The sequence below is a fragment of the Nyctereutes procyonoides genome, unplaced genomic scaffold (genome assembly GCF_905146905.1).
Source record: "Nyctereutes procyonoides isolate TBG_1078 unplaced genomic scaffold, NYPRO_anot_genome, whole genome shotgun sequence".
In the NCBI taxonomy this organism is placed as follows: domain Eukaryota; kingdom Metazoa; phylum Chordata; class Mammalia; order Carnivora; family Canidae; genus Nyctereutes; species Nyctereutes procyonoides.
The window spans coordinates 58,999,328-59,025,083 of NW_026575126.1; the positions used below are offsets into that span (position 1 = coordinate 58,999,328).

The window sequence follows — 25,756 nt, forward strand, 5'->3', positions numbered from 1 at the left end:
ACTCACGGAGATCCTTGAACATACAGTCAGCTGTTTATGGGGGAGTGAACTACTTCCTGCTAAGCGCCTACTATGTGCAGGGCACCATTCTACGCATTTCACATGCACTATCTTAACACTGACAATAGAGTGAAATGGAATTGCACTATCAGTGTTTCCAAACAGGTACTGAGAAGCTGAGCCAGACGGGCTGACCCACAATCTACCCTCTCTGCCACCACACAGCATTGTCTCCAGGCTCTCATGTAATTATGAAGGCAGCCAAAGAATGCATGGCTAAGCATTTTTAGAAATGCACAAGCAAATGCGCATAACAGCGTGCAGGTTATAAATAACCATTTCTAGCTGCCAGCTGCTGTTTGGGTTTGGAAAGGAAAATAGGATCTTAGCATGACTTGTTTATCTCAGGTAATTTGGCAGTAAACTGGGCCCTGGGAATTTGAGTTACACAGAAAATGCAAAGGAAGAGTGACAGGGATATTGTTTTGGGCTTTCAGATGACAGAATGTGACTTAAAGTCCCCAGAACCAGCCTGGAGGTGCACACGGAGAATTGGAAGGAATCTGAAAGTGTGTCGCAGAGCCCACGTTTACCTATCTTCCAAGCAGAAATTTTCTAACAGATTTCTGTTATTATGATGAGATTTCCTTAAAGAGCTCTCCTCCCTCCCCTGCAAAAATGGTCCATAGCATTGAGGTAAATACAGGAGATTCTCCAGCCTTCTGCCTAGTTGCCAATTAGGTTAGAAACTAGAAGGCTTTTTTGTTTGATCTATATAGATCTTTAATTTTTTTAAATTACTTGTCAAAATTTAAAACTTAGAAGCTTTCTCTTAATACTGGACTTCTCTGGAAAAATCCAATCAAGTGAGACTGGGCCCACGTTCCTGCATGGAAACTGGAAGCTGCAGCCAAATAGCAATTCCCCCAGGGGTACCTAGGTGGCTCAGCCAGTTAAGCATCTGTCTTGGTTTTGGCAGAGGTCATGTTCTCAGGGTCGTGAGACCAAGCTCCGCTTTGTGCTGGGTGTGGAGCCTGCTTACTGTTCTCTCTTTCTGGGCAGCCCAGGTGGCTCAGCGGTTTAGCGCCACCTTCAGCCCGGGGTGTGATCCTGGAGACCCAGGATCTAGTCCCACGTCGGGCTCCCTGCATGGATCCTGCTTCTCCCTCTGCCTGTGCCTCTGCCTCTCTCTCTCCTCTCTGTGTATTCTCATAAATAAATAAAATATTTTTTTTTAAAGAAAGATTCTCTCTTTCTCTCTCTCTCTCTCTTTCTCCCTCCCTCCCCCTCTACCCCCCCCCCCCACCCTTGCAGCACTCTCTCTGTCTCTCTCAAAAAACAACAACAACAAAACCAAATAAGGATTCCCCTTAGGCTGGGCAGGTGCTCCCCAGGCTGCTCTGTCCCCACCCTGCCACCTTACTCTGCCATAGTTATCTTTGCAAAGGCTGTAGGTGGAAGTCTAGGAAGCTGGGATGGGGCTGAAGACCTGTGTGTGTGTGTGGGGGGGGGGGTAGTAATGACAGTGGTGGGGCCCCAGGGTGCTTCCATCCCTGGACTTGATGAGTGGGTGGGTGCCAGCAGGGTGGAGTGAACACTGGATTAGCAGCCAGACTGACTGGTTACTAATCCAGTTCTTCCCTTTCCTCGCTCTGACCTTGGACAGATTTCTTTACTTCTCTGAGCCACATGGCTCTGTTGTTTTGTATGATTGTATGATAGGGAGTCCTGAGAGCAGACCTGGGGAAGAAGCTGTCTAGGTAGGTGCTCAGTAAGCACAAGGAAACCACGATTTCCAGACAGCCCGTCTAGACAGGTCTCAGTTTTCCTTTGCTTGTTTTTCCTTCCTTTTTCTTTTTCCTTTCTCATCTTGTCTGGCCATTTTACAGAAACTTTGCCCTTAAATAAATGAGCAGGTCACCAAATAGCTTATTGGCTTAGCCAAGAAACTGTTGTTCCAATTTCCAGAAAACATTTTTTTTGTCATCATATCATTCTTATCTCTCGTGCATTGTACAGGTCAGTCTCTTAGACTTAGACAGTTTGTCCTCCTAAAATACCGTGTGGTCTCTCCAACAAGCTTTGGGGTGCTGTGTTTTGCAGAGGCTACTCTATCTCTCTCCAGCAGACCAAACCTTCTTGTGGGTTCTCTGATGGGAATAGTCTACAGCATTTCCCATTGTATATTTTTAAAATTTGAATCTGCCTTTTGGACATTTAATATTTTAAGTTTCTTTTAATTTTTTCATAAGGAAATAGGTTCAAATACATCATTCAAAAATAAAAACAGGGCAGCCCTGGTGGCGCAGTGGTTTAGCGCCACCTGCAGCCCAGGGCATGATCCTGGAGACCCTGGATCGAGTCCCACATCAGGCTCTCTGTATGATGCCTGCTTCTCCCTCTGCCTGTGTCTCTGCCTCTCTTTCTCTGTCTCTATGAATAAATTAAAAAAAAAAAGATAAAAACAATATAAAAAGGAACAGTGATTTGTCCTTGCACATGTAGCTCTGAGTGGTTCCTTAAACAGGTAGAACCAATGTGAGTATTCTTATTTTCCTCTTTTTTAGAGAAAAGGTTGCATAGTGCATATACTTTCTGCCTATTGATTTTTTTTTCACTTAACATATGACTATCTCTTGTATAAGAAACTTGCTCATTCATTTTTCCAGCTTCACAGTATTCTGTACCATTGTGCGGATTCACTATATTTATTTAGCCAGTCCTTTCTGGTAGACTTATGGGTCATTTCCAATATTTGCTATAGCAAATTGTGATACAGTGAGTACCTTTGTACATCCATTTCCTGTTTGTGGAGGTGGATTCTTTGTGGTGGATTCCTGGAAGTGCCCTTTCTAGCCCAAAAGGAAAATGCACTTGTACTTTTGAGGATATTGTCAAAATACCTTCCAAAGGGGCTATATAATTTTGCATTTCCCCCTGCAATGCTCAAAAGTGTCAGCTTCCTAGCTCTTGTCAACAGGACATTGTCAAACCTCTGATTTTTGCCAGTTCAATTAGTGAGATTAAGTGGTATTTCAGTGGGATATTTGTCATTTAAATTAAATTCCATAGATATATAAAATGAATGTAACATAAGCCCTTGTATTTGGACAACAGAAGAAATAAACTCATTTTAGTAACCTAACAGCTGCACCGTTACCCCAGTGGAGAGAAGCAAATTCTTTGTTCAAAGCTCCTTTGTGGTGGGGAGGTCCCTGCATGGGCCCTCTTTGCTTGCAGGACTTCCACTGGATTTATTCTCCAAAGCCCAGCCTTTCCTGCCAAGACTGAGCATTTCACCTGAATAGACAGGAGTGAGTGTCTAATGCCAACCTTGCCTTACCACTTTTGGCATCTCATGGCATTTAGCTGGCTTGCTGGCAACACTGTCTTCTTTGATCACTGGGAAATCATTTTCCCTTGATCATTCCCCTTATTAATTGCTCCAGGAGTCCAAAGTACATTAGAAAGCTACATGACCAAAAGAATTCCTTACATCAAACTCCTTCCCTTACCAGGCCCATTCTGGTGTTCTTGAACTTGTCTTTAGCACCTTGACTGAGGAGCAGTGCAGTCCAGTGGTTAGGAGTGCAAACTCTGGAGCCAGACTGCTCAGATCCAGATCAAAGCTCCTCTACTCACTAACTGGGTGATTTGGGGCAAGTTTCCTAATCTCTTTGGATCTCAGGGACTGCATCTGACAAGCGGGATGAAAATAGTGCCTATTTTTGGCGGTAGCTGAAAGGAGTAAATGAGTTGATTCATGTACTTAACCTGGAACTCTGCCTGGCACAGAATAAACCTGACTTAAGGTGAGCTCCCATGGTAATGGTAATGATTAATGTGATTGCAATGGTGATGGTGTTAGTGAGGATAGCCATTAGGAGCACACTGAGCCCTGTCACTTACAAGTTACATTTTTGTGACCTTGAAAAAGAAGTTCAATCACCCCCTCAACATTTGTTTCTCATCTCTCCCTTGGCTGGTACCAACGGGATAGTACAGTCCATCTAAAGCAAGTGTCAGCAATCTAAGCCTGGGGGCAAAGTCCGGCCTACCACCTGTGTTTGTGAATAAAGTTTTATTGGAATATAGCAGCACCCATTTGTCTAGTGCTGCTCTCATGCCATGATGGCAGAGTTGAGTAGTTGCACCAGAGACTTTGTAACTTTAAGAACCTATGGCCTGTAAGGTAAAAAATATTTACACACTGGCCCTTTAAAGGTCAAGTTTATCGACCCCTGATCCACAGGAGTGGTTGAAAGTCAAGAAATAAAGCCTGTGTGTTGATCCTGGCACATAGTAGGTGTCCACTTCAGTGGAGCTGTGTCCCCCAAGCATTAACATTCATGAACTTGGTGCCTGGTTCTCACCCTCGCCCAACCCCCACGCCCGCCCCCAGCACTCTCCTACAGGAAAAAGAGAGTAATTACCATGTGAATAATTTAGTTAGAAATACCATAAAATGATATTAGGCATATGTATTTTTATCATGTACTGTACATTTCCATATGCACCAAATATTTCACACATGCAGTAAACTACAGCAGTGGATATAAAATGCTGTGGAGGGCAGCCCCTGTGGTGCAGTGGTTTAGCGCCGTCTGCAGCCTGGGGTGTGGTCCTGGAGGCCCAGGATCGAGTCCCATGTCCAGCTCCCTGCATGGAGCCTGCTTCTCCCTCTGCCTGTGTCTCTGCCTCTCTCTGTGTGTGTCTCTATGAATAAGTAAATAAAAATCTTTAAAAAAAATAAATAGAAAAAAAGAATTTCCTTCAAAAAAAAAAAAAAGGCTGTGGACTGTACTTCACAGGAGGTTTACAGCTCTTTTAAGGGTAATTCTGACACTGACTTTCCCTTGCCTGATGGCTTCAGAAGCTGTCATCCAAGGAAGACGCACCTCCCTTCTGAATGGTAGTGCTGAGCATTATGATCTGCATCTAGAGCAAAGTAAAACCAAAGTGTCAGAATCCAGGCAGCCCCGGTGGCTCAGCGTTTTAGCGCTGCCTTCAGCCCAGGGTGTGATCCTGGAGACCTGGGATCAAGTTCCACTTCAGGCTCCCTGCAGGGAGCCTGCTTCTCCCTCTGCCTGTGCCTCTGCCTCTCTCTCTCTCCCTCTGTGTCTCTCATGAATAAATAAATAAAATCTTAAAAACAAAACAAAAAAACAAAGTGCCAGAATCCTCTAACCATTGAAAATAAATCCAAAATGTGGATAAAGGGCAGCCGGGGTGGCTCAGTGGTTTAGCGCCGCCTTCAGCACAGGGCATGATCCCAGGATCCGGGATGGAATTCCACGTTGGGCTCCCTGCATGGAGCCTGCTTCTCCCTCTGCCTGTGTCTCTGCCTCTCTCTTTCTCTCTCTGTGTCTCTCATGAATAAATAAATAAAATCTTAAGGAAAAAAAGTGTGGGTAAAATCTCTGAAGTCCTAAGTGGGAGAATATTATATGCATTCACGTGGTTTTCTTTTTTTTTTCCATCCCCCAGGCACATGTCTGTTTTATAATATGAGGTACACATATATCATTTACATTTGGCCTAATTTATCATCTCATGGCTGAAACTGACAGGTCACCTTGCAAAATGCAGGGGAACACCCCTCAATTTTGCAAGCAGCATCTATTGATATTAATGTCACCTTCTCCCATCTCCCTCCCTGAGTGTTGTGAGAATACCATGGGATATGAGTAGGAAGGTACTCAGAGATGCTTTGTGCAGTAGACAGGCCCAGTGTAATCTTGTTCCTTCTGTCCTTGGCAAGAAGGAGCAGCCTCCACATCAAGGTGCCCAGAGGAGAAAGGGGCTCAGTGGTGTGAGGACGGGACATTAGATTACAAGTGTGCATAATTAGAGCAAATTATCTTCATTAGAAAATAAGCAAATTATTTTCCAACTTAATGAATAAGCAGCTTCTAATGAACTCCAGTAGAGAGATTTGCTTTCAAATCTCAGTAGCTAAGCTCTGTGTTCTTTGTATTAATGTGTTGTTTTTATGGCTCACCTTAATGTTTTTCTTACTGTTGTCTATTGGAGTAACAGAATCTGAGAGATGAAAAGCAACCCCAGAGGTGATTCAGCCTCTCATTTTAAGTTTTAAAAAAGGGGTGGTGTAACAAGACAGGGATGTTCACTCTCACCACTGCTATTCAACATAGTACTGGAAGTCCTAGCCTCAGCAATCAGACAACAAAAAGACATTAAAGGCATTCAAATTGGCAAAGAAGTCAAACTCTCCCTCTTTGCCGTGACATGATACTCTACATAGCAAACCCAAAAGTCTCCACCCCGAGATTGCTAGAACTCACAGCAATTTGGTAGTGTGGCAGGATACAAAATCAGTGCCCAGAAATCAGTGGCATTTCTATACACTAACAATGAGACTGAAGAAAGAGAAATTAAGGAGTCAATCCCATTTACAATTGCACCCAAAAGCATAAGATACCTAGGAGTAAACCTAACCAAAGAGGTAAAGGATCTATACCATAAAAACTATAGAACACTTCTGAAAGAAATTGAGGAAGACACAAAGAGATGGAAAAATATTCCATGCTCATGGATTGGCAGAATTAATATTGTGAAAATGTCAATGTTACCCAGGGCAATTTACATGTTTAATGCAATCCCTATCAAAATACCATGGACTTTCTTCAGAGAGTTAGAACAAATTATTGTAAGATTTGTGTGGAATCAGAAAAGACCCCGAATAGCCAGGGGAATTCTAAAAAAGAAAACCATATCTGGGGGCATCACAATGCCAGATTTCAGGTTGTACTACAAAGCTGTGGTCATCAAGACAGTGTGGTACTGGCACAAAAACAGACACATAGATCAATGGAACAGAATAGAGAACCCAGAAGTGGACCCTGAACTTTATGGTCAACTAATATTTGATAAAGGAGGAAAGACTATCCATTGGAAGAATGACAGTCTCTTCAATAAATGGTGCTGGGAAAATTGGACATCCACATGCAGAAGAATGAAACTAGACCACTCTCTTACACCATACACAAAGATAAACTCAAAATGGATGAAAGATCTAAATGTGAGACAAGATTCCATCAAAATCCTAGAGGAGAACACAGGCAACACCCTTTTTGAACTCAGCCACAGTAACATCCACGAAGGCAAAAGAAACAAAAGCAAAAATGAACTATTGGGACTTCATCAAGATAAGAAGCTTTTGCACAGCAAAGGATACAGTCAACAAAACTAAAAGACAACCTACAAAATGGGAGAGGATATTTACAAGTGACGTATCAGATAAAGGGCTAGTATCCAAGATCTATAAAGAACTTATTAAACTCAACAGCAAAGAAACAAACAATCCAATCATGAAATGGGCAAAAGACATGAAGAGAAATCTCACAGAGGAAGACATAGACATGGCCAACACGCACATGAGAAAATGCTCTGCGTCACTGGCCATCAGGGAAATACAAATCAAAACCACAATGAGATACCGCCTCACACCAGTGAGAATGGGGAAAATTAACAAGGCAGGAAACCACAAATGTTGGAGAGGATGCGGAGAAAAGGGAACCCTCTTGCACTGTTGGTGGGAATGTGAACTGGTGCAGCCACTCTGGAAAACTGTGTGCAGGTTCCTCAAAGAGTTAAAAATAGACTTGCCCTATGACCCAGCAATTGCACTGCTGGGGATTTACCCCAAAGATACAGATGCAATGAAACGCCGGGACACCTGCACCCCAATGTTTCTAGCAGCCATGTCCACAATAGCCAAACTGTGGAAGGAGCCTTGGTGTCCATCGAAAGATGAATGGATAAAGAAGATGTGGTTTATGTATACAATGGAATATTACTCAGCCATTAGAAATGACAAATATCCACCATTTGCTTCAACGTGGATGGAACTGGAGGGTATTATGCTGAGTGAAATAAGTCAATCGGAGAAGGACAAACAGTGTATGTTCTCATTCATTTGGGGAATATAAATAATAGTGAAAGGGAATATAAGGGAAGAAAGAAGAAATGTGTGGGAAATATCAGAAAGGGAGACAGAACATAAAGACTCCTAACTCTGGGAAACGAACTAGGGGTGGTGGAAGGGGAGGAGGGCAGGGGGTGGGGGTGAATGGGTGACGGGCACTGGGGGGGGCACTTGACGGGATGAGCCCTGGGTGTTATTCTGTATGTTGGTAAATTGAACACCAATAAAAAATAAATTTATTAAAAATTTAAAAAAGGGGTGGTGTACAAAATATGGCCCAGAGAGATCCTGTGGGATCCTGTGACTTATCTAAGATCCCATAACTGGTCAGCTATCCACTGGACCAGGTCCCTAAACATGGGTCTGACCAGCACCAGAAGGGCCGCAGCCAGACTCTGGGGACTGTCATATTTGCCCCTGGATTAGCTCTGTTTTCCTTCTGCTCTCTAGCTTTATTCTAGGCCCATTTTGCCCCTGTTGTCATCTTTCTTCCTCGGCACTGCTTCTGCTGGTAGAATGCTCTGGTCTGACCCCTGGTCTCTACCTTCTCTATCCCCTTCTAGCTCCAGGCCAATATCCTGGCTCCTGGCTCTGCCCTGCGTGGCCTACCACCTGGCATGCCATCTCCTCTGGTCAACCCTAGGGCCTACAGTGAGTCCTTTCACTGACAGCTGGACCAGACATGGTCAAGCATATCTGGGAGCCATCCACCCTAGTTCCTCTTCCAGAGCACTGGGGATCAGGAGATTGGGATAAAATTGGCCCAACAACCCAGATCACCTGATCCTTAATTCTGGGCCTTTTCCCTAATTTTTTAAATTAATGAACTTTATTTTTTAGAGGAGTTTTAGGTTCATAGCTAAGTTGGGTAGAAAGTACAGAGTGTTCTCATACACCCCCTGTCTGCACACACATACAGCCTCCCCCCACTGTTGGCATCCAGCAACTCAGTGGTATATTAAGTGGGTGTCTGTGGAATACAAGAGCAGGTAAGTAGTCAGTCTCAGATCACTTTGTTCTGCCTTGGCATTCTTTGGTCTGGTAGTCTGTCCCCCAGGGCAGGTGGCTGCTGACAGCATCAAAATTCACGCATGGAGATAGCCCTGCTCTAGCCCTCTGCCTTCTCTGTCTTTCCAACTAATTTCAAATTCCTGGAGCTGGGGTTCCAATTGACTGTGGTTGGGTCAGGTGTCCATTCCCCAGGGCATCATACTGAGATTGGGGTTCTGTATAGTCATGGCTGCCAGGGGACTCCCCTCTGAGGACAGGAAGGAGAGTAAGAAAGAAGGAGGCAGTTTAGGGTGTCCTTATAAGCTGAGCAGATAACCCAAAAGACATCTACTATACCATGATACTGTATAATCCAGGGTCTCCTATAAATTTTCCCTCTGCCTTTTTTCCAAATCCTTTATTAATATTGGCCCCAAATTTCTGGCCATTGCCAGAGGTTCATCTTTGGACCTTTGCTCTTCCCCTTATTCTCACTTTCTTAGAGTGTTATCCTTTGACTTGTTCTTCCTCACCAGCTATGAGGTCCCCTACACCCCCATCCTCCAAACCTGTGTAGACCTACCACAAGTGGCCACATCCAGAGACAAATGTCTTTCCTCTGAGACTGGGTCCCCACTTCTTACCTCTCATAAATAATCACTAAGCCTTTTTGCTCCTGCTTTGGAGTACTCTTGGCTAATAGGACATGTGGTACTGATTTTCTCACAAATAGCCACCCTCTGGGTAATTTGGAAGACACATTGACAATGCACAGCGGTTCTCATTTTATATTTTAAAACCAAGGCAATCCATTAATTTTCCATCAAGGAATCCTTTTATAATGGACACTTTCATAAGAGTTGTGAAAACTGCATTTGGAACAGCATATTTAAACCTTATGATGTTGAGCTGTTGAATTTATATGTACTTTCAAATGTTAGTCTTCCAGTTTTCTAAGAAAAGCAGCATTCTCTCTGAAATTGCCCGTTATATGGGAAATGCAGGTGATTACTGCTAATTCACATCTGTACTATCACCTAGGTGGCGAGTTTGGGGGTTTGGTGAAGCGCATTGGTATGCACTCATCAAAAGTTATGTGTATGTGCACAGTGGAAGGCATTTTTTTTGGAAGGCATTTTATATAATTCCAAACAATTTAATAAAAATGTAATTCGACTGGGAAATCTACAGCCGGCCCTTGCAGAGTGCAGATAATGTTCCAGATTAAAGAGCTGAGGCTTTGTTCATTACAGTCAAATAACGTAAGTGTGTGAATTACCATTTCCTTGCCGTTGGTCTATTTCAAGAGTATGCCATTTTCCCACTATAATAATAGACTACATTTTCTTAAAATCATTTGATTATGATTGGTCCCGTCTATTCAGTTTGCAAATAAAAAGCTTTTGCAGTGATAAACTAGCTGTTTTAAAATAGCCTTAATCTCTGGTTCTGCTTTTGAACCGCCACAGGTCAGACTCTGCGAAAGGGTGACAGAAGCCGCTCGTGCTCGCGGGAGAAAAAGGAGGTAAATGTGGTCACTGGTGAAGGTGGGTGGGAAGCATCTGTGTTTGAAAGGACCTGAGAGAGCATGCTGGTGAGTAAGGATTCCTGGATTTCCTGCTTGGGTCTCTCTGAGTTTCAGGCTTGAATCCTGGACCAAACGAGAAGTGACACCTAGAATTCTCAACCAAAGTGTCACTCGTAGTAACAATCTCTTACAAAGTGGATCAGTTAGCTTTGTCTGCGTAACAAATCAAACCCACATTTCAGTGATGTGAAACAACGGCTGTGCATTTAGTTCGTGATTCTGTGAGTTGTCAGTTTGGGCTAGGCAGTTCTGCTGATTTCAGCTGTACTTAGGCATTTGCAGTGAGCCACTGTGTCACCTTGGGGATGGCTGATATCAGTAGTGTGTTTTGGCTCTCTTTCAGTGCTTTCTCGTCTACCAGCAAGCCAGCCAGCTTTGTTCATATGGGGGTTCAGGGAGTTAAGAACATGAAGAGGGGAAGCTGCAGGAACTCTCAAGCCCTGGGCTTGGAACCAGCACGGTGTCACTTCTCCCAGTTTGTTTTCTTTAAAGCAAGTCACATGGTCAGGCCAGATTGAAGGGGTGGGAATAGGCCTCACCTCTGGATGGGAAGTCTACAAATACTGTGGCCATTCTTGAAACCCGCAGCACTGAGCCCACCTGCTCTGTACTTGGCATAAGGGATGAGAGAGACAGCCCTGATCTCAGGATGTGCTTGGTGTAGATGGAAGGGATGTGCAACAGGATCATTATAATGCCGTGTGAGAAGGACAAAGAGAGTGGAATTTCAATACAGAAAAGGGGTCTCCTGACTCTGCCAGTGGTCTCCAGAAAGGCATGCAGCAAAGCCTCTTAAAGAATGAGCAGCAGTTTTTTGGGCCAAGTAAAGAGCATAGTCAAAGTCCGAGAGAAACAGAAGGTTGCAAGATTACTGAGCTGGAGGGTACAAAGTGGAAGCAAGGACCCCGAGGTTATCACAGGGCCCTTGGATCAAGTCTCAAGCTCATAGGAGTCTGGATTTGAGTCTTACGTTGTGGCAGATGGGTGTAGGGGTACCAGGGTGTGAAGGCATGTGACTCATCATAAGTATGGACCGATGTTGAAATTCATCAGCTCTTACCTGCTGCATCCTCAGAGTTGGCCTCACCTCAGACAACTGAGGCAGGTCGAGGTTGGACCACGAAGGACCTCGTATGCTTTGCAGTAGCTGTCATCCTGCCCCCTCTTGTCTCCTTTCTCCTCTGTAGCCAGAATAGCCAGTGTAGGTTTTCTTCTTATTTAAACATTCTACCTGGTTCGCAGGCTGGGACTTTGGTGCTGCTTGAAAACATCTAAGTGTCAGCCCTGGTGGCCATTCTAGAAACTGAAACAGGGTGGGTTCTGTTGCTCCTTCCTGGTAGGAACATTTTTCTGGAAGCAGGAGCAGGCGTGCCCATCTCCCACAAGGTCCTTCCAGGGACTTGGAGGGTAGAGGAGCCAGAACAGGAGTGAGCACAGGCCCACAGGCTCCTGGCCTCCCTTAGGGAAGTGACCTAGGGTGGGGACCAACCCCTACACCCCTCCATCCTCCCAGCCAGAAATGAACTGTTTCAACCTAACGGAGGCTTTCAGTCACAGAGTAACATCATCACATTTATCCACATTAAGAGATTTGCTAGGAATCAACAGAGCAGGGCAGCAGGTAACTAGTTGAGATACTCGTTTCCACCTCTCTCTTTCTCCTTGGCAACAAGACTCCCTAATTGCTGCTTTCCTGGCTACTCCCATCATGCCAGTTGCCCGAGAGCATTTCAGATCACTCCTCTTCTGCAAAGTGCTTGAAATGAGAAAAAAAACAGAGCAGAGATATTTATCACAATATCTAACTTTCACCCCGAAAGATATTTAAAATGGTTTTAGGCCTTTCTGAAAAAGAGGGTGCTGACTCTCCTAACAGGGCTTTTGTTTGGTTAGAAAAACAAGAGAAAGAAACAAAGAGCAAGCTACTAGGATGCTCATCTTGATATAACATGCTTTTCCTGCCCTCCTCCTCCTCCCACATCCCTCCCCCATCACCTGCAAAATTGTACTTGCTGACACTCTGGGCCTTACACAAGATGCCAGGTATAGATCAGACTCTGTCACCATGAAAGGCAAGGAGAAGACAAGCTGGTTGGAACAAGCAGACAGGGAGGTGCATCATGTTGCTTCGGTAGTGAGGTGTCATAGACCTGCTCACCCCATGGCAGGTGAACATGCTGTTTCCTTCCGGGGTCGGGACTGGGTACCTGTCTGTGTGGTCATGGCGCAACATGGCGAAGTGAGGAGGGGAGGCTGTTCTCAACGAGCTCATCAGGTCAAATTCAAGCCAAAGATGTTTTATTTGGCCTAGACTCTATTACATTTTTTTGAAAATTAGATGCCTGCATTTACGACTTTCACATAAAAATGCACACTTCTGGCTTCTTTGATAAAATGGAGAAGAAGAGCAGAGGCCTTATTTCCATAAGGCAACACTAGGGAATGGCTGGTGTTGAGGTAGGCACCCCGCTCTCCATGGGGTCCTCCATTCAGCCATCCCTGCCCTCCACACATAGCTACCTAGTAGCAAACAGGTACCAGCAACCATATTGTGGCAGCCCCGTGCCGTGCCGTGCCGAGTGCTGTGTGTCAGCAGTCACAAACACTGTTGCACACTAGAATCACCCAGGAGCTTTTTTTTTTTTTTTAAGATTTTATTTATTTATTCATGAGAGATACAGAGAGAGAGAGAGAGGCAGAGACACAGGCAGAGGGAGAAGCAGGCTCCATGCAGGGAGCCCAATGTGGGACTCGATTCTGGGTCTCCAGAATCAGGCCCTGTGCTGAAGGCGGCGCTAAACCGCTGAGCCACCCGGGCTGCCCCTTCCCCAGGAGCTTTTTATTTTTATTTTTTAATTTATTTTTATTTTCTTTTTAAAGATAGATAGATAGATTTATTTATTTATTTATTTATTTATTTATTTATTTATTTATTTATTTATTTATTTGAGACAGAAAGAGAGGCAGAGACACAGGCAGAGGTTGAAGCAGGCTCCAGGCAGGGAACCTGACATGGGACTCGATCCAGGGTCTCCAGGATCACACTCTATGCTGAAGGCGGCGCTAAACCGCTGAGCCACCCGGGCTGCCCCTTCCCCAGGAGCTTTTTATTTTTATTTTTAAATATATTTTTATTTTCTTTTTAAAGATTTATTTATTTATTTATTTATTTATTTATTTATTTATTTATTTATTTATGAGAGACAGAGAGAGAGGCAGAGACACAGGCAGAGGGAGAAGCAGGCTCCAGGCAGGGAACCTGACATGGGACTCGATCCAGGGTCTCCAGGATCACGCCCTGGGCCGAGGCAGCGCTAAACCGCTGAGCCCCAGGCTGCCCCCCAGGAGCTTTTTAAATACCCCAAAGTTTAGGCCTCTTTCCAAACCAGTTAAATCATAATCTGTGGGGGTGGGGCCCAGGCTTGAAGATTTTATAACCACCTCCTAAGCACAGGTGAAAGCCAGTGCTTGGTCTGTGTTAAGTAACCCTTGTCCTCGTCCTTTCCTGAGCACTGCGTGCCTGTATGGCCCCAAAACACCCCAGTTCTCAAAGCCCTCCCACAGATACACATAAAACCCCAACAGGTGCCAGAGGAGGGAGAGAAGGCTTCCTGGAAGAGGCAGCTTGAACCCCGAGGTCTTGAAAGGGCTACAGTCTTTGCAGAAACATGCATATGATGGCTAGCTGGAAGCCAATAGATACTTTTCTCCGTTTAGCTAGGTAAAAATATTCTCGGCCTTGTCTCTAACAAGTATTCATGGTTTCTGCCTGTGGAGATTATATAGTGTTTATGGCCCTTGGTCATGAATTATTAATGATTTTGAAATTGTGGTCATTGTAGTTTACTCAAAAATCATTAGGAAGTAAATTTATCACACAGTGCTCAAAAAAAGTAGAAAAGAAAATCACGAAGGAGGGAAAAAAAGTCTTTATTCATCAGCTCCCCAGCACCGTGGGGCTCATGGCTCATGGGCATGGCACTGGAGACACATCCTGTGACACAGAGCCACAGGGGCCCCAAGAAAATGAATTAGTTCCCACAATGCATTCTTCCTGTCTCAGACAGATCCCAGTCATATGACCTTGGATGATTCTCTTGACTCCTCATACCGCCTTTTGAGATTTTTGTTTACTGGGCAGTAATGTGTTAAAGTACCCTGCACGATGCCAGACCTGTAGTAAGCATTCCATAAATATTCGTTGTTATGGTATTTTAATCATTTCTTAGCATGTCTGATATTTAACAGAGAGATATTCATGTCCTTGGACAGAGAAGGCGCACAATTATATTTCTTACTGAAGGGGTCTCCCTTGCTCCAGCTGGACTTTGGGCTGATTCCAGCCTTCCAATCTCCTGGCTGTGTGCCCTCAGGCAGGTGGGCCCAGGCAGGCTAGATCCAGTGCCCCTACTCTGAAGCAGTCTGAGAGTCTCCTGTGATAATGCACTGCTGCCTTTTGCAGCTGATTGGAGATTCTGAAAAATGCTCTTAACAGCACACTCATCTGCTGAGCTCACTTTGTAAAGGACTGCAAAAGTCATTTAACTCAACCACCTAGAAAATGTTAAGCTTTCCCTCTGCATGCAGGTACAAGCGCATGCACGCACCGCATGCTTACACATACACACACACACAAGCACTTCCTGCTACTAAGCAAAGCCACTCAGTGCAAGGACTAGAGACTCCTTCCATCTTTGCCACATGGCAAGAGGAACTGGATCTCAGGAGAACACAGTGAAGGAGAGTCCAGGAATCAGGCTGCTTCCAGGGATGGGGAATGCTGGATGACCCTCTCTTTGGACCATCACAGATATGCCACCCCACCCCTCTGGTCTATGCACCTGTCATTGTCTTGATGCTCTTCCCTATCCTTCCTTCTCCCTCCCCTTCCCTACCTTCCTTCTCCCAGTTCAGACACAGAAAGAGAGTCTGATTGACCTGGTAATCAATACCAAAGGGTATTCAGTACTCTTGATTTCAGCCCCATCGGATGCCCTCTCAAGAAGCAACCACAGTAAGCAATGGCTTGTGTGTCCTTCCAGAAATCCTTCCATAGCTGTGCAACTATGCAGAGCATATATATCTGTCCTTCCCTGTCCCAATGATAGCACAGCAACACTTTTTTTCTTGGATTTTTTTTTTCATTTAATAATGTGTCTTGGAGAGCATTCCATAGCAGGACATGTGCACAGACCTCGTCCATTCCTCTTTATGGCTGTACAGTGCTCCATTGTGAATGCACAGAAACACGGTCCTTTCTTTGAAATCTTTAGGGCCAAAGGTATTTCACTGTTTTATAATTTAGAAAATAATAACATCCCAGTATGGCCTAGAACAATATCCTATAATCAAACATATTAATGTTGTCTGCAGGGAAACATGAATATTCATACTAACCAGGATAGATAAAGGCTGTAAGTTTCATATTAGTTCTTTTTTTTTTTTTAATTTTTATTTATTTATGATAGTCACACAGAGAGAGACAGAGAGGCAGAGACACAGGCAGAGGGAGAAGCAGGCTCCATGCACCGGGAGCCCGACATGGGATTCGATCCAGGGTCTCCAGGATCGCGCCCTGGGCCAAAGGCATGCGCCAAACCGCTGCGCCACCCAGGGATCCCTGTAAGTTTCATATTAGTTCTGATCTGGTTTTGATACCAAATAAATGGGTGTAAGGGAGTGTGGACCTGTCCATAGATATATCACTGTCCCTGGTTGACAACTTTCTAGGCTATTAAGAGAATTTGCTGCTTTAAGAGTACTTTATCTTATTTTATTTTAAGATTTTTTTTTTTATTATTATTCATAAGAGACACAGAGAGAGAGAGGCAGAGACATAGGCAGAGAGAAAAGCAGGCTCCCCGTGGGGAGCCTGATGCAGGACTCAATCCCAGGATGCCGGGATCATGCCCTGAGTCAAAGGCAGACAATCACTAAGCCACCCAGGTGTCCCTGTAAGAGTACTTTAAAGAATACCCTAGAGCAGACCTCTTTGTGCACAGGTCCAGAAATTGCCAAAGGTTAAATTCTTAAAAGTAGGATGACTGACTCAAAGGGTATGCACTTTTTATTTTAATTTAATTTAATTTAATTTAATTTAATTTAATTTAATTTAATTTAATTTAATTTAATTTTAATTCATAGAGACAGAGAGAGAGAGAGGCAGAGACACAGGCAGAGGGAGAAGCAGGCACCATACAGAGAGCCCGACGTGGGACTCGATCCCGGGTCTCCAGGATCATGCCCTGGGCTGCAGGCGGCGCTAAACCGCTGCACCACCGGGGCTGCCCGGTATGCACTTTTTAAAACTGGGCATTTCCATTTTGTCTCCCGACAGCATAAGAGAGGCAGTGCTTTTTGTTCTAGGCTACCTGGTAGCATACTGGCCAGATTGATGTGTGGATGCCCACACCAGGACCATTTGATGGCCACCCCTGCGTGCTCTCTAGTCCGCTTTCCTTAGCAGGGAGTAGGAGCAGGGCAGCTGTCCTGAGAAGGATTTGGAGGCATGTCTAGCACCTTGATTTCTGAAAGCCATCTGTCCCAGGCCCTTGGCTCTCAGCACCTTGTCTGGCTGGTTGCAGCAGCACCAATGGGACTGGTGACTTGTCCTGTAAGTTTCAGACTCTACTAGCCACACAGTCTGCAGACCCTTCTTCCTCATTTCAAGTCCCAGTGTTCTGGGCCACTTCAGCCTTCTGGGGAATCGGGTGCCAACCCTTCCATCATATTTATAGATTTCAACCCCTTTGTTTAAAAATTTTAAAAATAATTAAAAAAAAAAAAACGAAGCAGGCAGCGGGGAGAAAAAACAATTCAAGTTGAGAGTCCTGTGTTACAAGAGCCTGTCCAATTTGACGGCTGATGTTCCAAATCCACACTTTTCCCGAAATGAAAGCTTTCAGTTCACATTTCTGGGCAGAGAAGGACTTAATTCATTTTCTAGCCAATTGCCAAGTGCATTACCAGTTGTGAAGTTACAGCTGTCAGGCTTTCTGTCTCTTGAGGGCTTGGTTTCTGTAGGTCCGGGAATTTTGAAGTAGGAGGCCGTCAGGACACCGACAATTTCTGATCACTCCAGAGCAAACAAGTCACGTGGCGGGGTTAGAAGCCACTCAGCAAAGTAGTGGAGTCTGAGAACCCTGGAAGCAAACAGCCTGGTTCCTAGTGGAGCCCCATCACTCAGGCCAGTTGCCTATTCTGCCTGTGACTTGATCTCCTAAAGAGTAGGGATCATAGAGAGCCTGCCTCAGAAGGTCGTGGGAAGAATTCAGTGATTCAATACGTGTCAAGTGCTTGCAGGGGTGCCTGGCCACCTACAAGGAGCTCAATAAATGTTGTATCCTGTAATTTAGGACTGGCAGGGGCAGAGCAGCCTGTTGAGAAAGCTAATCCCTTCAGAGTCAGAGGTGGATGAGAGTTCTGGCCACAGAAAAGTGAGCTACAATTGGGCCGGTGTTCCTCACCCCTTTGGGGTGATGGAAACTCATCACACCCAAAGGCCAGCCTACTGTGAGACCCCTGCAATCAGGCCAGGAGCCACAGGAGATGTGTCCGCAGACCTGGTGTCAGGAACCCACGTTTGACAGCAAGGCCAAGACGAAAGCCTCGGAAAGCAAAGAGAATCAATTTCTGATAAAATGCCAGGAAGGAGATTGACGCGTCGGAAACCTTCCTGGTATCAGCTTAGCTTCCAGCACAAGATTAAACTCTAGGAAAAACCCATCAGAGAGCCGCAATTTGTGACCAGAGAGAGATAATGTTGACAGCTTCCCCTTCCCAGGTCTGTTTTGGATAAACAATGTGCCCTTCAACAGAGCTTCATCAGAGTTTTCTCTATTTCCAGATCTGAGGCATGAAATTGCCTTGAAAGTGTCTCCTTTTTCCTCCCAACCCCCAAATTCACTTTTGTAGAATACAGAATGTTGGTTAGAAAACAGAATGATACTGTCTAAGAGAAAGAGCTTCCTGCGAATTCCTCTTGAAAGGTATGTCTGCAGGGGGAGGAAGGGCCTATCAGAATGTAAGAGCTATCTCTTCAGTCTGTGGATCCTTCTGGAAGAGCAGGACAAGGGCCATGACAGTGGTAGGCCATGTGGGCTCCAGCCACCACTGCTGACCATGGGCACACTTCCTGTCCCCTCACTAGGCCTCCATTTCCTCTGTGTCCCCCAGTCTGACAAGAGCCATCCATCTGTGACATCCATTTCCTCAGGGTTCACAGGCTGTCTCTTGGACTCCCCTCCTCAAACTAGCTTCATCTAGAAAGGGAATTTGTTGCCTCACCTAGCCAAAAAGTTCTGGGCGTGGCTGAATGCAGTCATGCTCATTCAGTCCCTCTAGACTCGTCCATGACAGGACTTTCCCCAGCAGGCTGTTGCATCTCAGAGCAAGCTAGCTGCCAGCAGCCCCAGGCTGGAGGGCACTTGGGGGAAAGGCACAGGCGCTGGAGCCAGACAGCCTGGGGTTGAATCCCAGTTCCTCACTTACCAAGTGCGTATCTGCCTGTACGCCTTCATATGTAGAATGGGAATACTGGTGGTGCCCACCTTATCGGGTCATCGGGGGTGCTCTGAGCGGTGCCTGGCATGTGGTATACCCAGAAAAAGTGACAAGTGCTTTTTCCACTCCTTTCCTTCCTATAATTCCTATAATTCTTTCAACAACTGTAGCTAGAGAGAGCAATGTGAGACGCATTGCCAGCCCAGGGTTTTATACCACTCCAGTGACGGGGCTGGGGATGGGGATGGATTGACCCCATGTGAAGCACATGCTGAGGAAGGGGTGTTTTACCAAAGGATAATCAGGATCATGTTACCAGAAGACAGGGAGGTGGGGAAGGCTAGACAGCAGGCAGAAGGCAGTGACTATCCAGCACACGGCCATCTCGCACTGGGGACAGTGGGGCTGACAGTAGTGCAGTTGTTAAATCCCCTTGAGACCCCGTGAGGTGAGCAACATTTTCCTCCTCTTGTAAGTGAGGGACCTGGGCTCACAGCAAAGAGGCAAGCTGTCCCAGCCACCACAGCAAGTCCAGGGCCACGCTGATCCTTCATGTTCTGTGCACCATGAAAAGTGGCAAGTGCATGCCTCACCCCAGAGGGACCTCAGGCAAGTTCTGTGACCATCCCAGGGTCGTGGGGCAGCGCCCACGTGTCCAAGGGTTGAGGGTATTTGATCCACCTGGGCTGCACAAGAGTGAGTCCTGACAGCCTTGCTGCAAACGGCCCAACCCACACAGTACTGGGGCCTCATTGATAGCTTGGGAAGCACATAGTTGCTCAAAACACTCACTTTGGAAATGTCTCTTATGGCTGTGGCCTCTGCTGTGTCACCAATGACAGGCTTCCTAATATCTTCGTCCAGAGGCACACATTGGGTGCAGTTGGCACAGCAACTAGGCTGCATGTGGCTGTTACCTTTTCTTGGCCATCTTGGAAATGAGGCCCCAAGAGCAAGGATCAGTTTCTTTATCTGTAAAATGGGCATCTGCGGTCCTTCCTCCCAAGTTTGAGGCCTCAGGGAGGTTAAGAGAGATGAACACACCAACTGGCTCTCTTACAGGTCACTTTCCCTCTTCTCCCCATGGACCCTATCGCTGGCTCAGAGTTATCCGGAGGACTACATCCATCCTCCTGGGGTGACAGGAAAGTGAATAGGAAGGCAGGGGCAATGACAGCCAGATCATGCCAAGCTGAGATAGATCTGATATTCTCTGCATCCCCAAATGCAGTTAATGACAGCTGGAGCCCAATCAGAGGTCAATAAGAAGAGTAGTGCCCTTCCCTGCCCTCACTATATGATTCAGCACAAAACTGTAAAGTATCAGGAAATTCATCAAGGCTCTCCACTTGTTTTCTGTTTCTCTTTTTTGATGTAGAAACCTAAACTCTTTCTTTTTACTTTTACTAAAGATTTTTAAATTTTATTTCCTTTGAGCAAGAGAGAGCATAAGCAGGGGGAAGAGCAGAGGGAGAGGAAGAAGCAGACTCCCCACTGAGCAAGGAACTTGATGTGGGCAGGATCCCAGGACCCTGGGATCATGACCTGAGCTGAAAGCAGATGGTTAACCTGTTAAGGCCTGAGGCATCCTGAAACCTAAACTCGCCCCCAAAAAATTATTTGGGCTGCTCATGCTTTGCCGATGCCCTGGAAGATGGCACAAGAGAGATAGTATGGCAGGAATAGTCAAGGACAGGGCAGGGCTCTAGCTCAGACTTGTCTTGTCGGGGCTTGCATCCTGGCTCTAGCTGTGTGGCCTATAGCAAGTTATATTCTTTTGTTATATATTTCCGTGTCTCAATTTCCCCATCTGCAGAATGGAACTGAAAATGGAGTACCTCAACACGGGGTTGCTGAGCGAGGTAGAGAATAGTGCTTGTGAAGTACTTGGAACCATAGCTGCACCTGCTGTTCAGGTGTATGTGGCCCATCCTGGCGTCCTGTCCATCTGTGCCACCAGGAGGGGGAGCACCAGAGGTGGGGCTGGTGCTGTCCACATTAGCAGGCACCCACCCGGGTCGGGCCTGCATTAGACATTTACCAACTCTTTCTGATTCCAGAACTAATGGATGCTAACTGTAGTGAAATTAGAAAATACAGAAAGGTACACCAATCTGTCATTGTCCTACCACTTAGATAATCTCCATCACTTGCTCCCATGTTTCCTTCTGGCTTTTTTGTGCACAGCTACCTGTATTTCAGAATTAGGGTCATGCTACTAGACAATTAGAAAACGCCTACCTTCCATTCTTCTTTTCGCTTTTTACTTATTGAGATGTAACTTATGTATAATAAAGTGGATGATCTTAAGTACATAGTTTTAAGAATTTATACAACTGCATATGCATGTGTTGGCACTACTCCCATCAAAAGATAGAACATTCCTAGCTCCCCAGGAGGCAACTTCATGCCAACTTCTTGTTCATACACCTCTCCAAGGGTATTATCTACATCCACTGTCTTGACTCGTAGAAAAGTTTTGCCTGTATTTAATTTTATATAAATGGAATCACAGAGTAAGTACTTATTTTATGTTTTATTGGTTTTCTTTTGAAGATTTTTACTTATTTATTTGAAGGAGAGAGAGAGAGCACATGAGCAGGGAGGAACAGCTGAGAGAGAGGGAGAAGCAGGCTCCCTGCTGAGCAGGGAACCTGACACAGGGCTCCATCCCAGGACGCTGGGATCATAACCTGAGCTGGAGGCAGACGCTTAACAGACTGAACCACCCAGGCGCCCCAGGTTTCTTGTAAACATATCTGTGAGAGGGGTGCCTGGGTCACGTAGTTAGGTGTCTGACTTCGTTTGGGCTCAGGTCATGATCTCAGAGTTGTGAGATTGAGCCCCTTATCTTTTTTTTTTTTTTAAAGATTTTATTTATTTATTCATGAGAGAGGGAGAGCCAGGCTCCATGCGGGGAGCCCGACGTGGGACTCGATTCCGGGTCTCCAGGATCACACCCCGGGCTGAAGGCGGCGCTAAACCGCTGAGCCATCCGGGCTGCCCTCGAGCCCCTCATCTGGCTCCATGCTCAGCACTGTGTGCTTAAGACTCTGTCCCTCTGCCCCTCCCTAAAATAAATAAATACGCCTTTTAAAAACAAAAACATTTGTGAGATTCATCTGTCTTTAAGAGTATCAGTAGTTTGTTCCTTATTGCTGTGGTATAGACCTTCAGTTCTTTTATTAGAAGAATTAAATTGCAAAACAATTCGGGTTCATTGTTGTCATTTTAAAAATTCCAAGTTTAGGCATTGAATAAAAATTCCCCTTGAAATTTACCCCAATATCATTCTTCTCCTTGGAAATAACCAGTTCTCAGTGAGATGTTCATCTTTCTGGACCTCATTCTGTTTGTACAATTCTGTTCATTGTTTCCATTGGGAGTGAATTTGGCTGCACATAACAGAAAACCCAGCTAATAATGGCCTAAGTTGGGGCTCAGCAAGCTTTTTCTGTAAAAGGTCAGATAATACATGTTGTAGGCTTCACAGGCCACACTGTCTCTATCATAACTACTCAACTCTGTCATTATAATGCGAAGGCAGCCCTATCAAGTATGTAAATGAGTGGGTGTGGCTGTGTTCCAGTAAAACTATCTGCAAAGATAGGTGGCGAGCCGGATTTGGCCTATAGGCTGTAATTGGCTGACCCTTGGCTTAACAGAAGGGATTTGTTTGGCTCCAGTGGCAAGAAATCTGGAAATAGCCTCATAAGAAAAACCTAATTCACATTCCTACCAAAAATATTTGAGAACGCCTGCAACCTTGCAAATAGTGGGTATTAACAGTCTTTTATATTTTTGCCAATATTCTTGGTCCCTATTCCTGCATTTTGGGTAAATGCCTCTCCCTGATCTTTCAGCTCAGTGATTTTATCTGTATCTGTATCTGTTTCTAGGCTGCTCTTCACTGTCTTTTGATCTTTTTATTTTGATGATTAAATCTTTTCCTCATGATTTCTAATTCATCCTCTCCATACTAGGTTATTCTTGTCTGATGGAGACAATGCCCCCTGTTATCCCTCTAAGAATATTAAATATACTTAAAATATCTCTGTTTGCATCATTATCCCTGTCTTTGGTTGTTGTTCCTTCTGTTAGTTGAGTTGGCCTGTCTCTTTCGTGGTGTGAGTTTTCCTGGAATGTTTTGTGATTGGTGCATGTGTGCTTCTGTGTTCTGTGAGCTCCTGTTTTCTTTGTGGAGGCCTTTCTTCCTTCCTCCCTTCTTTGACAGAGAGTGTGAGCTGACAGGGAGGGGCACAGGGAGAGAGAGAATCCCAAGTAGGCTCTACCCCCAGTGTGGAGTCCAGTGCAGGGCTCAATCTCACAACCCTGAGATCCTGATCTGAGCCAAAATTAAGAGTCAGATACCCAACCAACTGAGCCACCTGGGTGCCCCTGGATACATTTCTTTTTAGCCGCTGGTGATCATGTCAGAGGGGTGGAGCTTGCTGCAAGAAGTGTGGAGCTAATAGTTTGTCTTCTGAGCACAGGATCTTCCATTTCCTTCTGGTTATATCCTGCTTTTCTATCCCAGAGAACCCTGCCCCCCTCCAGGCACATATCCTCCAAGCTAGGTGGAGCACAGAGCTACCTGTTAGTACCCCAACAGGAGTTTGCAATCTGTGTCTTTTTTTTTTTTAAATTTTTTTTTTTTTAATTTATTTTATGATAGTCACACACACACACAGAGGAGAGAGAGAGAGAGAGAGGCAGAGACATAGGCAGAGGGAGAAGCAGGCTCCATGCACCGGGAGCCCGACGTGGGATTCGATCCGGAGTCTCCAGATCGCGCCCTGGGCCAAAGGCAGGCGCCAAACCGCTGCGCCACCCAGGGATCCCGCAATCTGTGTCTTTGAACCTTGACTTTGAGGCCTCTCCTTTTCCTTTAGAATGTGTTGCCTCTGGGTTTGGAGCAACCCAAGACTGCCTTCTCTTTTTATAGCAGACCTTCCCAGCTTTTCATTTGGCCCATATTTCTTTTCATTAATCCAGTTCTGTTTGCCATCCCATTCTCAGGGATGTCTTGACATTTTTAATCTACCAGGAGCACCCCTTCTCATTTTCCCATGCTCTTATGGACTTTATTAAAGGGTGGCTCTTCTGTGGGTTTGGCCAGGAGAGGCTGATGTGTGTACTTGCTCTTGGTCTTCCTAACTCGATTCAATCTCAGAGTGACTCCTTGTTATAGTTTTCGCCTTCCTGGCCACTTCCATCTGAACAGGTTCATATTTCTCAAAAAACACACTGTACTGGAACCAAACTGAACATTCCAACAGTGAACCAATCAATACATGTAGAATATAGGGATGGCATGTGCTTGCTAATAAAACCTGGGTTCAGATACTAACTCTGCTCTCTACTCTGTGAGCACATCCATTCAATTCTTTAAGCTTTAGCCTCCTCACCTATCAAATGGGACTAATGATTATAATACCCACCTCACAGATTCACAAGACTATCAGCTGAAATAGTACATCAAGAGTTTAACATGGGGCCTGCCACACAGTAGGTGCTGAAACATACTAGTTCCCTTCCTCTTTCTCTGACAAAACTCCTAAGACACTCATTGTGTGCGCTGTGGCAGTGGTAGTTGTTGGCAGCCACACCACAGTTAGCTCATACTGAGCACATTAGCTAAAAGCTCTGTCTTTGTCTCATGAGCTTTCCTTAAGCCAGACTTCTCTCCTAGTGCCTCTCCTTGTATAGGACCTTTACCTTGGCTATGACAAGCATTCTGTCAAGCTGTTCCTGATCCATCTTTAGCCTGTAGAAATTGATCTGAATGCAGATTCCATCATCCAGCTTATCCCGTGTGCCTCCCATCTAATGTCATCTGCAGACTTAATAAACAGGCTTCAGTGGCCGTATCTAGCCATTGATAAAATTATGGCTTGGGATAGGACCAAGGACAAAACCTCATGGCATGCCACCCTTCAGGGGAAGAGTAATTTAGATGACTGTGCAAAGTTGATTAATTTGTCCAGTTCCTGGAATCCTATGTCCTTGTGGCTTGATTATAATAATACTAGCATCCATGTACTGGGTCTATTTGCCACCGGCCAGGCACTGAGGTAAGTGCTTTTCATATATTTTTATTTTCTATAACAAGTCTGCAGGGTAGTATTTGCATTACCTAGGACTTGGTTTTTTAAAAAAAACAATAACTTCAATCTAGCTTTAGCAGAAGAAGGACTATATTACTTCATTACAAGACTCTACAGTGTAGAGGTGCTTGGGTGGCTCAGTCAGTTGGGTGGCTAATTCTTGATTTCAGTTCAGAGCATGATCTCAGGGTTCTGGAATTGAGCCCCATGTCAAGCTCTGTGCCCAAGTAGGGTGTGTGCTTGAGGATTCTTTCCCTCCCTCTCCATCTGCCCCCTCCTCCTGCTTGCCCACACGTGTGTACTCTCTCTCTCTAAAGTGAATAAATAAATCTTTAAAAAAAAAAGACTCTACAGTGTGGGTGCTTCACAGAAGCCAAGGGCAGGAATGAACCTTGTGTTAAGAATGGTGAACCAGAGCTCATGACTTCTAGGGTCCCAGAAAATCCTCTCTATGGTTCTTATCTTTGTGTCTGTCAGCATCTGTCATTCTTCTCACTTGGTACAAACCAGCTTTCTCTTTCACGGTCTACCTGGCAGAAAGTAGTCCCACAAGCAACACCTGAGTTTGCTCCTTTCAAGACAGCTTCCAGATCTTCCCTGAACATGTGAATCCCAATTCCC

General features: G+C 45.2%; 1 protein-coding gene across 4 annotated transcripts in view; it reads left to right on the plus strand.

Annotated features, from left to right (window-relative positions):
• The window catches only part of KATNIP (katanin interacting protein), a 194,856-nt gene that overhangs the window by 11,183 nt on the left and 157,917 nt on the right, over window positions 1-25,756 (plus strand). For all 4 annotated transcript variants that reach the window (XR_008666428.1, XM_055340414.1, XM_055340415.1 and 1 more), the window contains exon 2: window positions 10,408-10,463. Coding sequence is in view for 3 of the 4 variants with exons in the window: in XM_055340414.1 (XP_055196389.1) it covers window positions 10,408-10,463 (56 nt within the window). In the remaining variant the exon portion in view is untranslated. The remainder of the gene's footprint in view (window positions 1-10,407; window positions 10,464-25,756) is intronic.